This window comes from Fundulus heteroclitus, chromosome 16 (genome assembly GCF_011125445.2).
Source record: "Fundulus heteroclitus isolate FHET01 chromosome 16, MU-UCD_Fhet_4.1, whole genome shotgun sequence".
Lineage (NCBI taxonomy): Eukaryota > Metazoa > Chordata > Actinopteri > Cyprinodontiformes > Fundulidae > Fundulus > Fundulus heteroclitus.
This window is the reverse complement of record NC_046376.1, coordinates 26898601-26910073: the sequence shown is the minus strand read 5'-3', so window position 1 is coordinate 26910073 and position 11473 is coordinate 26898601. Positions and strand designations below refer to the sequence as shown.

Here is an 11473-nt window from a genome sequence, read left to right as displayed (position 1 = left end):
TTAAATCATGGATTAGCTGTGCTTAAACTACATACTACTCAGACCTGATCTTCAGACACAATAAATGATTTAAATAGAACCTTTCTTACAGCTAAAAAAAATCACAGAAAACAACATTTCATCTAAAAAAATAACCACAAACAGTAGAAAAACAAAGTAATCGATATCTCTCAGTCTGGACAGGGTTACAAAGCGGTTTCTAACATTTTGTGAGGCCAAAGTCGGAGGCATAATGTACAACTGGAGAAACCATGCAGCAGTGGTGACCCTTCCCATCAGAAACCGGTCAGCCAAAATTACTCCAGGTGATAAAAACCAAAAACAAACGTATAACATAAATAATAGAAAAGCACTCCAAGCATCACTTGCCTCAGTTAAGTTCAGAGATCATGGTTCACCAATCAGAACAGTTAGAGCAAAAATGGCCTCAATGGGAGCGTTCCAAGATCAAAATCACTGCTGACCGAAAATACCAAAAGCCTAGTTCCTCATACACCCCAGAGGTTTCTTGAAGATCTCCAAGAATCTAGGGGAAGTAGAATTTTAGGAAGCTGTGTGTTGTGTTACAGCTGACCTAAAAATAACACAGCATTTAAGAAAGCAGACCATCATACTGACAGTCAAACATGGTGGCGGTGCTGTGAGGCTTTGGGGCTGCTTTGCCTCCTCATAAAAAGGACAACTCGCCATAAACGATGGAATCAGGAAGTCTGCTCTCTACCAGAAAATCCAAAAGGAGACTGTTCAGCCATCATTGCAGGACCTTAAGCCCAATCAGACCTTTGGTTCCTATAGCAGGACAATGATCCAAAGCACAGTAGCAAGGCCACTTCTGACTGAAAAATGCAAAAATTAAGTTATGGTTTGGCCTAGCCAAAGTCTGGACTTAAATACAATTCAGATGCTGTAGTATGACTTTAAACACACCATTCACCCTTCAACCCTCCAACTTGGTTGCATTCAAACGTTTATGCAAAATAATTTAATTTATTATTTCCCTTTATAAATGAAATTACCCTTTTAATACTTCTTTACTATTAACTCAGGGTATCTGTATCCAATAGTAAAATCTGATTGTGGCAAAAAAAAAAGCAAAAACAGAAGAAATCCGTCAGAGGACAAACATTTTTCACAACACTTTAAAGAGTTTAAAACACTTTAGGCACTCAAAGTAAATAATCCAGCCTCACCTTGATCTCAGACAGGATCTTGCTTTTGCCTGGAGAGGGAACCGAGTCCACCCAAGACACAACTTTCCTTAACGATGAAAAAATGATAAATAAATCTACCTTAATTCTTAATTCCAAAGAAAACCTGATTCATTAAAAAACGTAAAGGCTTACTTCTGGCAAACTGGAACGGTGTGGTACAGAGCCAGACAGGCCGCGGCTGCAATCAGACCGCTGAAGAAATAAATCAGTTTGGTGACTGACCAGGTGGCTGTCAGGGAACAGAAACCAGATTAAAGAGGTGTTTCCTGAAAGGGGCCGGTTCATTTTGTCATCGTAATTAGAGTTTTTTTTCCCCCCCCAGGTCTTTCAGAGAAAACAAGAAAACTAAAACAGCAGGGGAGAATCAACAGTGTACTCTAACACTGTAAACACCTTCATTTGAGGTCCAGTTCACAGGATTGGACCATTCTGAGGGGATTCCTTCGTAGCTGAAACTGTGTCCAGGGGCGACCAGCGACCTGACTTTCACCTCATAGTCCTGGAGCGGGATAAGTGATGTTCCCAGGATGGTGACGCATGTGGACCCGCCGGAGATGTTCAGCTGCACGGAAGAACCCTGACGGCAGGAAACGAAACAACACACAAGCCATGCGCGTTCAGGTTTTCAGTGGCTAGAAGGGGGATTAGCAGCAAAAAAAAATCATGTTAAATTCTCTTACCTGATGTTTTGCACTGTAATACCAGACCTGATAAAACAGCACTATAGGTGCCGTGGCTGGTGCAGACCACTCCACGACCCAGTCACCGTTCTCCTCCCTCACTTTCACCCGCTGTGGCGAGTCGGGACGGACTGTTCAAAGAAATAATTGTTTCATAGCTTGAATAATAATAAGTGATTCGCTGGATTTGTCATGTGATTAGGTTCACGCTTTTGTTGCCATTTTGAAACTATATTCAGCATAATGCTGCCATTCATGCAGGAATATGGGGTTCTGCAAAAGTATAACGTTAACCTAAAACTTGAAGTCGAAGCATAATCAAACGTTTTGAACATTTTTTTCGCCCATTTAGAAACCGGCAAACTGGGGCGTACATATCCATTCTGCAATCTTTCCTTATTAACCCTAAATAAAGCGCAACTACCTTCCAAAGTCACCAAATTAAACAAGGTTCATCTGTATGAAATGGTTTGACTCCAGATGGCCTTTGAAGGCCTCGGAGGTTTGATTAGGGTCATCAAGAGCAATACTGCAAGACTGTATATTTTAAATAATGCGTTAAATTAGTCTGGTTAATGAAATCTTTTTTCACTAATAATTGATACAGTTTCTTTTTTTTTACATGCATAATATGACGTTATGCGGGTCTATTTACATTTTTTCCCCCACATTTTTGAGCCCATGAATGATAAAAACGTCCACTGGGGGCCAGTATTTAACAAGCTGGCCACCCACCAGCGCCTCCATCCTGAAGTCAAGGACCTGATCAGAGATTGCTGGGATGAACTGATTTAGATGCAATAGCACACATCAAACATTAGGGGGTGCTGTGCAGCCATGACAGGAACCTGGTTAACCACCGTTCGCCTGCAGAGCTTCCTGTGGTTTTATCAGCCCCTTGTGCGTTTTTCATTCAGCTTGATACGCTCAGATAAGCACTGAGAGACTTCTGCTTCCCCTTCAGTTCCCCCCCCCCCCTCTGCATTCTGTGTGGACTCACTGTGTTTGTGGGCTACGAAGGTCTTGGCATTGTGTGTCGGCAGGAGCCTCAGCGTCAGACGCTCAGGGTCCACATCAGTGAGAAGGCAGCTGTACCTCACCTCAGTCCCTCTGGTGTCATCAGTCACAGCTGGGTTCAGGCAGCGTCTCTCAAACCTTAAAGGATCAAAGCTCGCATCAGTTCAGACACATTTTTCCCCCTCCGAAACCACGGCATCGGCCAGCTTCGTGTCCAACTTACTGCGCGGTGTGGTTGTGTCGCCAGGCCAGCTGATAGGTGATGAGACGAGCCAGCTCTCTGCTCACCTCCCAGCTGCACATCACTTGCTTCTCTCCTTCCAGAACGCAGTGCAAAGAGGGAACCTGCCCCAAGTCTGGTGCCCGGAGAAACAGAAAAAGAAAGTTACAAACGCGGCTAGAAAGCACCGGAGGTAGTTCCCAAAAAAACTGAAATAACCCAGAAGATTGACACGTATAGAAAGAAAAGCAAAACAGTTTGATCTTCAGTGTCTCCCACCCCTTTGAAACTTTTACGCCTTATTGTTTTGCAAACACAGATTTCCTTAGATTTTACCGGGATTCTACGTTCAAGGCCCACAGAAAGTAGTACGTGGGTGAAAAGTGGGAGGAAGAAATATTTGTGGTGACGTGTGCGGCCTGCGTTTATGCTCAGCCCCTCTGTTTCAATAGTAGAACCGGCCTTCTACCACACAGCTCTTGATTATTTGGCATTTTTTGAATTGGTACGTTAGGAACTCACTCTGGTTGCATACAACGTTTTTATGAAATATTATCACGCTCTGCTGGTGTATGAATTCTTTTTTTCGCCGTTTTACGCTTTGTTTTTGCTCAAATTTCTTAGTAAATAAAGCCCTCCATGTTTATTTATAATAACAACAGAAGTACAACACTGCGTGTGTGTAGGAAGCAGCTAATGGCTGTTAGCATCTCCTGAACTGTGGAAAAAGTCAAGAAATGTCCAAGATTAATACATAAAAAAAATATATAAAAAAAAGAATATATGATTGCAAGAGGGAATAGACTGGAATGCCGTAAGCTAAACCTGCCGTTAATCAGACGTGACCGCAGAGTTGATTGATGGGAGTGAATGTTCGAGCCTATGCGGTTATAATAGTGATAGCAATTCTCTTCTTAGCCTCTACAGTCTTAAGTACAAACAACATTATAGATAGATAGATAGATAGATAGATAGATAGATAGATAGATAGATAGATAGATAGATAGATAGATAGATAGATAGATAGATAGATAGATAGATAGATAGATAGATAGATAGATAGATAGATAGATAGATAGATAGATAGATAGATAGATAGATAGATAGATTGATTGATTGGTTTTTACCTTGATGCTGTGTCCCTGTTTCCATTTATGAACGGGAATTTTATTTCTCCTTGATATTCTGATATGAGGCTCTTAGAGTTGCTATAGATCGGTTTACTTAATAACGGTTGGTCTTAGATCACGCTGAGCTGCCGCTTTACCGCGAGGCACTTCAGAGGGGTCAGGCTCAGTTCGGCATTATTTGGTAGTGATTTATTAGTCACCATGTGGCTTTCTGATAGTTCTGTGGTACTGCTGGTAGATGACACCACATATGTAAATATCTGCTCATTGCGTCCATGCTGGGGTTCTATTCAGGCTCAAAAATAACTATCAAAACACTATCTGGATGGACACTTGGAGTAAATAACCTTATTTTATAATGATCAACTGGACTTTGGTCTTTTTGGCGTAGGCATATAATGTGGCTATATACTTTTAAAGTTTGGGGATACTGTAGAACAACATAAAACTGGTTTAAACTCCTCCACAACTGTATCCCTAAGCTGTCTGCTGTGTTTCTTCTTGATGCTATCTGCTCACTAATGTTCTCTAACAAACATCTTAGGCCTTTGCATTAATACTGTAATTACATAGCACATTTACACAATAGTATTATTCCGATCCTTGCCCTATATCTCATCTAGGGTTATCAGAGTAAAAGGGGTATAAAAATGTCATTTACAGAAAACTTTGTGTCAGCCAATCCCATTAAATCCAGATAAAGAACATTAAAGTTTGTGGTTGGAATGTGACAAAGTGTGGAAAAGTTCAAGAGGTCTAAAATCCCTGCCCTACACTGCAGTGCTTTGTCGACGCGTCATTTCACTCACCGTCTGCAGTTCTCCAAACCACCACAGGACTCCATTCGCTCCACCAGCCCAGACCGGCCCTGCTTCTCACCCTGGCTTCGTATCTACGGCCAGGAAGCATCCTCTGTGTTTCAACTGTCAGGCTGGTGTTCTCAACGGTCTCAATCTGGTTAGGGAGGGATGTGCGTGGGGTGCAATTACCATTAAAAACAGAAACAATCGTGTCTTACAAGCTGCACAGAAATCTAGTCAGACGATGTTTTGAACTTACAGTCCAACTGTCCTCAGCCTGGGCCCTGAAGCTGAGCTGATACGTGAGGTTCTCGTTCAGGGAGGACGCCGGAGGATACGGGCTGGACCACCGCAGCGTTCTGCTTCCGTTGCTTCCCTCAGACACAGACAGATTCCCCGGCGGGCGGGCTCTCACTGCGCAACACCGTCAGACAACCACACACTGTAAGATTTCGTTTGGCTCTAAATACGCTGCCATGGCTCATTTAATTGTTATCTGTGCTCACAGTGCCGTGCGAGATCCTGAGGTGTGTGCTGGGAGGATGAGCAGAGGCTCGTCGTCCGGTTGTCCGTGAAGAAGACAGTATGGTTGATGCCCATGGTAAATACAGGAGTTTCATATTTGCAGCGGACAACTCCATCCTCTGTTGCATTCTCTGCTTCGACAGGCACACACAACTCACTGCGTGGACAGAGACACACATCTGTTGGACAGGAAACCGTCTCTGAAGGCGGTAACTTCTATGAATGTTGCTCTTGTCCTCTCCGCTCCATTTACCTGCTCCTGTCGCTAGCTTCCTTCACCCAGACCTGCAGGGTCGGGTTTGTTGGTGCCTTCCACTTACACTCCACATGAGACCTGTAGTCATTGTGGCATTGCAAGGACCGCAGCCACGGAGACACTGGAAGGAGAAAGACTGGTAAATTTAAGGCTAAAGGACATTAAACTTGAGATTCATTACGTTTCTTGTCATAATCTTTCATTGCCACATGGAGATCTGTGGTAATTAAAGGGGGCTTTCTTTAAAGAGGAGATTCTGTGGAGTTTTTATCTCTCCAGACAATCTCAGTTCAGAGAAAAATATTAGTGTTCTGTCAATAGCCATTATCACACATTCCTAACATCTGAAACAACATTAGTCTCAAACTGTCATAGATATATATATATCTATGACACATGAGAACACCTTGAGTTGATTCTTAATTTTTTTTTTTTGGAATGAAGCTGAACTTTACTCAACTTCTTGCTCAGGTTTTCACACAACGAACCTGAACCCAAGTTCTCAAGTTCAGGTTCAGCTCTCCTCTGATGTCTCTAGACGCAGCTCTACCTTTTACAGTAACTCCTTCAAAGAGCAAAGTGCACTAAGAAGCATTTATGAACACAATGGCAGAGTACATCATTATAAATAATGATCAGAAAAGCAGGTTGAAACCCCAACTTTAGCTTTTATAGGACAAAACCTCCCAAGTTAAAGTTGCCCTTTCTTGTGGAAAAGTTTAAAAAAATTTCTCAGCTATTAATTTTTTGCATGGCTTTATTTGAGTTTATTGTGTAGATTGAGCTAAAAGGTCACATTGGGTCTGAATGTCGCTTTTTACCTGGGTTATACGTGAATGAAACACTTTAAAATGAATCCAGACCAACTTGGATTCTATGTACAGTGCCGAGAAAAAAAGTGTTTGCCCCCTTGCAGGTTTTCTATCGTTTTTGCTTTTTTTTGTCTCACTTAATCACTTAAATATTTCAGATAATCAAACAGACTTTTATATCAGACAGCCGTGACTCAAGGAAAGACAAAATGCAGTTTTTAAATGATGTCCGCATCTCTGTCAGGAAAACGGCTGTCCAAATCAAGCAGGCCCTATTTAAAATAGTAATAAACTAAAACCTAACACCTGGTTGTGCAGCAAAAGGGTTGCAGGACCATCTGAGCTGACGAATTATAAGATACCAAATACTTTGTAGTTACTGTCCATCAGTCCTAAATATTGTAAACCCAAAGTTACAAAGTCTCATGTCTAACAAATACGCGTCAAATCAACAGAAAACTTGCGGTCAATCCTTTGGCTACATCTTCTTTTCAGGTGGATACTCACTGCTGCTGCTGCTGCTGCTGCTGCTGCTGCTGCTGCTGCTCTTATGAAGGTCGCATCGATCCTGCCCAGAGAGGAGAGCCCGATTCGGGAGTACCGACCACATCAAGATCCAAAGGAGAGCCATCGCCTCACCGGACAGCAAGGGTCGACCGAGTCCTGTTTCTTTTTTAGTCTTTCAGCTGCGTATCTTCACATGATCAAGACGCCCGGGCCTCAGAGGCGAGGCTGTTGTTTTACATATACTGTAGAGTAGAAACAGTTCATTTACTAGAAATAATGTAGAAATGAGTCATGACCACATCACCAGTAGGCTTCCACTTTGAGTGTGCGCTGTTTGTGGGATGTCACCACACATCCGCCTTCCTCTTATCTCTCTTTCTCACATGTGATATAGAAAAAAAAAGAGAAAAGAATAGACTCTGGGGAGCACACACATTGGCATGATTAAATAAATAAATACATGGCGCGAATTGAAAGTTGACTTTTTGTAGACATTTGTGTATAAAAGGAGATTTTTTCCCCACCGGATTAACGCAAAGACAACAGAGAACCCCGAACCGTTTCAGCTACATTTACTAGGATTTTTAAGAAATATGGGTAATTTAAAAATCTTATTTTCGCATAATCTTAAATACTCATTATGTCAATAATTTTTCACAGATATAGCAGAAGTGCACAGTTTAATCTACCAATGATGTATTTACTGGAAAATTTACAAAATAAGATTTATACCTTTATAGCTTTTAAAATACCCGTCTACTAAAACAGTTAATGTGAAGCGAAAATCCCATCAATTCCTGCAAATATATCTTGAAATTATGCTTCAAAATTATTTACAAAGCGTTCTGAAACATACTTTAAACCTTTGGCTTGAAACTTCGAAAAGGGGAAACAACATCTAAAGATCAAAATGTTTCAGTCGATGGTTGCAGAGAAGAATATTGGCGCCTGTACTGTAAACGGGGGGTTTTGGAGGGTCTCTCGGGCATAATTTTTACTTTCTAAGCTGCTGTTTTAGAGTATAGCCGGTCGGGGGGAATCCCCAACAGGCGAATATCAGGAATCCAGTAAAAAAAAGTCAGAAAAGTCCACCTGTTGATGCCTGTAGCGTCTGACACGGTGGGCGACGTGAAACTATCTATGTATCTATCTATCTATGTATCTATGTATCTATCTATCTATGTATCTATCTATCTATCTATCTATCTATCTATCTATCTATCTATCTATCTATCTATCTATCTATCTATCTATCTATCTATCTATCTATCTATCTATCTATCTATCTATCTATCTATCTATCTATCTATCTATCTATCTATCTATCTATCTATCTATCTATCTATCTATCTATCTATCTATCTATCTTATTATCGGTTTCATCAATACCATATATGATCGGACAGTATAGATAGACGGCTAGATTTCTGGTGGTAGAAAAGAAATCAAATTAAAACTCACCCAGCTCACTTGTTCTCATTGATGAGGAGTACTTTTCCTTTGTCCGTCAGTCGTCACTGCTTCCTTCTTGTCTGACAGCTCCTTATGAACATTGACGAGAACTCTGTGGGAGTTTCCTGTGTCACGGCTTCAGTTTCCCCTTTCTGTCCAGGCTGACTTTTTTAATGTCAGCTTGTCTGTCGCGCACAATCAGTTGTTTTTGCTTCTGTGTGGAGCGACACCCAAAAGTGACAAACAGCTGAGTGTAATAAAATGTATCTAAGATTGCCAGTCTGCTTACTCCTTTCCTGCTACAGGAACATAAATGGCTTGATCATTGATTCTAAAATTACAGCCAGGGTAAACCAAAACGTTATTTTTTGTTTTCAGGCCCTCTTTAAGATTGTCAAGATGGTTGCGAGTAAAACCGAACAACCGCATTGTTTTGAGACGGCAACATGTATCCTTCATGTGGCTCACACACATGCAACCGAAACCTCTGCCCCTGCCAGGATATTCTACATGTTTACGTTTTGAAGATATTACCAGCTGCACTAGGTGACTGTATATTGTCATGCATCGCTATTTTCCATCTACAGGGTGTGTCTTACCCAAACAACTTCAGATCATTGAAATGTTCCTACCTGTGACTCTAAATGCTCAACAAAACGGCGGATTGAGCGTGCTCTGGTAGCACAAGGTAGGTGTAAGGAAGGCGGCTTCAAAGCGTGCGCATGCTGAGGAGCGCGCCCACTTGTTCTCACGTAGCTTTCACATCGTCTCTGATGGTAAAATCAAGGTAAAATAAAAGGCCTTTTATAAGCCGTTACACATCAGTGCAGCAACAGTTCTGCTTGCAGTCTTATAGAAAAGGGAGACTGATTTGAAAAGTAGAGGTTAGCTGTAAAAATGCGAGTGTTTCAAACATTCTTTGCATTTATTTTAGCGGAAAGCGAAAATGTTTCTTCACCACAGACACGTTTACTGGCACCTCTGGTGTGCAAAAAGCCTTTGATTAGATTCATCTGTTATTGCAGCAGCATCATCTCATGCTGAAAAGAAACTGAAAAAAAAGTACATATTAGTACATTTATTCATAAGGAAAAAAATGAATCACACACACACACACACATATGTGTGTGTATATATATATATATATATATATATATATATATATATATATATATATATATATATATATATATATATTTACACACATACATATATATATATATATATATATGTATGTGTGAATATATATATATATATATATATATATATATATATATATATATATATATATATATATATATATATATATATATATATATATATATATATTTATTATATATAAATATAAAAATATTTCATATACAAAATCCAAAGTGGCACATTTACAGACACTGTAAAACTAAGGGGCCCCTTTGGATGATAAGTGAGTAACGTTCCAAGTTGTTGAAAAAAAAAACTGAAACAAAATTTTGGTGGACTGAATGTTTCCTTTGTTTTGTGGCTTCTTACATCACTTTACATGCGGGACCAACAAGTTTATTTGTTTAAGAAAGGCTTTCCAACAAAGTTTTGGACTTTGCTGATGTTCTATAAAGAAAATCAAGATGACTGCATCTTGCTTAGTTACGGCACATGCAGGAAGAAACAAGATGTAAAACCAATTTTAAAAAAGGGAAATAAAAGTTTCTCCATGCTAGATTGCATGCCTTTGGAGACATTTATTTGAATTTACTTTCTCCAGAAACGCTACTTATGTCTGGCATCACACACACGATCCCAAATTAGACACAGTCGCCTCTTTAGGGCTACTGATCCAAAAATGTTGCCTTTACAGTGTTTTCAGCTAAATACAAAACCTAAATGATTACTACATGTTCACCTTTTCCCAGAGCAAATCTAAAACTCAAATTTTGGAAACCAAAAAAAAAATTAAAATAGTTTTTTTGCCAAAACGCAGAAACAGAAAAAAGGCTGCGTTGAATCGTTAACGTTTACTCAAATCCCCCCGTTGTAAATGGACGATCAACATAGCAGCTATTTCTATCTGCCGTGACACTTTCTAGTCAGCTATTACTGGTGTGACAAATCGTTCTGCTTCTGACACTTTTGGTTCTATTATCACTCATGTCACATCTTTAATTACTGGACAGTCACATTCATACCAAGCTCAGGTTATTCACACATCCACCGTCTAACAACAGTTAAAAGAAACTTAGAATTGAGTGCTTACACTGCTTTGTGAATAGTGGGAAAAAAAGAAAGAAAAAAAAGCATTTATATCTAAGCATAACAACATTTTTACCCAGATTTAAATACATTTTTTCCTGGGATGGATTGTAGCAGTCCTTTATGCAATCTGTAGAAATACCAATTCCTCAAACCAAAGTTAGGAACTGCAGCATGACTAACGGAGGGTTTTCACATCTGCTTTCACAAATGTTTTCTTGAAAACGGCGGCAGTCTTTTAAGAGTCGGCGTCTTGCCCGGCCACACCAGGGTCGTCTTCAATCCTGTGAACGCACGTGTCAGTTAATAGTCAGCCAGTAAAAGCTTTTTTTTTTTGTTTGTTTTAGGTGAGTTTTCCTGTTGTCTGACAGAGGCTGGAGGATATTTTTGTCACAACTTAATTTATGGTAGTCTCAAGTAGTGAAAAAGGGTAAAAAAGAAAAGAAAAGAAAAAACTATGGTTAATTTCAAAAGGAGACTGAGATAAAAAGACAAAATGAAAAGATTTTCAATGTATGAAAATATGCTATGATACACTGTAAAACCCGCTGTGGTTTTAGGGTACAGTTTGGGTTAGTTTTAGACAAAAATGCAGCAACAGGATTTGGTTTTGTGTCTGGCGGAGCACAAAAAAAAA

General features: G+C 40.0%; 1 protein-coding gene across 1 annotated transcript in view; it reads right to left on the bottom strand.

The window, feature by feature from the left end:
- The window catches only part of csf2rb (colony stimulating factor 2 receptor subunit beta), a 17684-nt gene extending 8825 nt beyond the window's left edge, over window positions 1-8859 (bottom strand). Inside the window, exons 1-12 of the mRNA XM_036148710.1 lie at window positions 8620-8859; window positions 7177-7400; window positions 5837-5960; window positions 5565-5740; window positions 5318-5472; window positions 5068-5212; window positions 3132-3264; window positions 2892-3046; window positions 1892-2022; window positions 1605-1788; window positions 1344-1440; window positions 1191-1257 (exon numbers count right to left, since the gene is read on the bottom strand). Of these exons, the coding sequence (XP_036004603.1) occupies window positions 1191-1257; window positions 1344-1440; window positions 1605-1788; window positions 1892-2022; window positions 2892-3046; window positions 3132-3264; window positions 5068-5212; window positions 5318-5472; window positions 5565-5740; window positions 5837-5960; window positions 7177-7282 (1473 nt within the window). The 5' untranslated portion in view covers window positions 7283-7400; window positions 8620-8859. The remainder of the gene's footprint in view (window positions 1-1190; window positions 1258-1343; window positions 1441-1604; window positions 1789-1891; window positions 2023-2891; window positions 3047-3131; window positions 3265-5067; window positions 5213-5317; window positions 5473-5564; window positions 5741-5836; window positions 5961-7176; window positions 7401-8619) is intronic.
- Between the last annotated feature and the right edge of the window lie 2614 nt (window positions 8860-11473).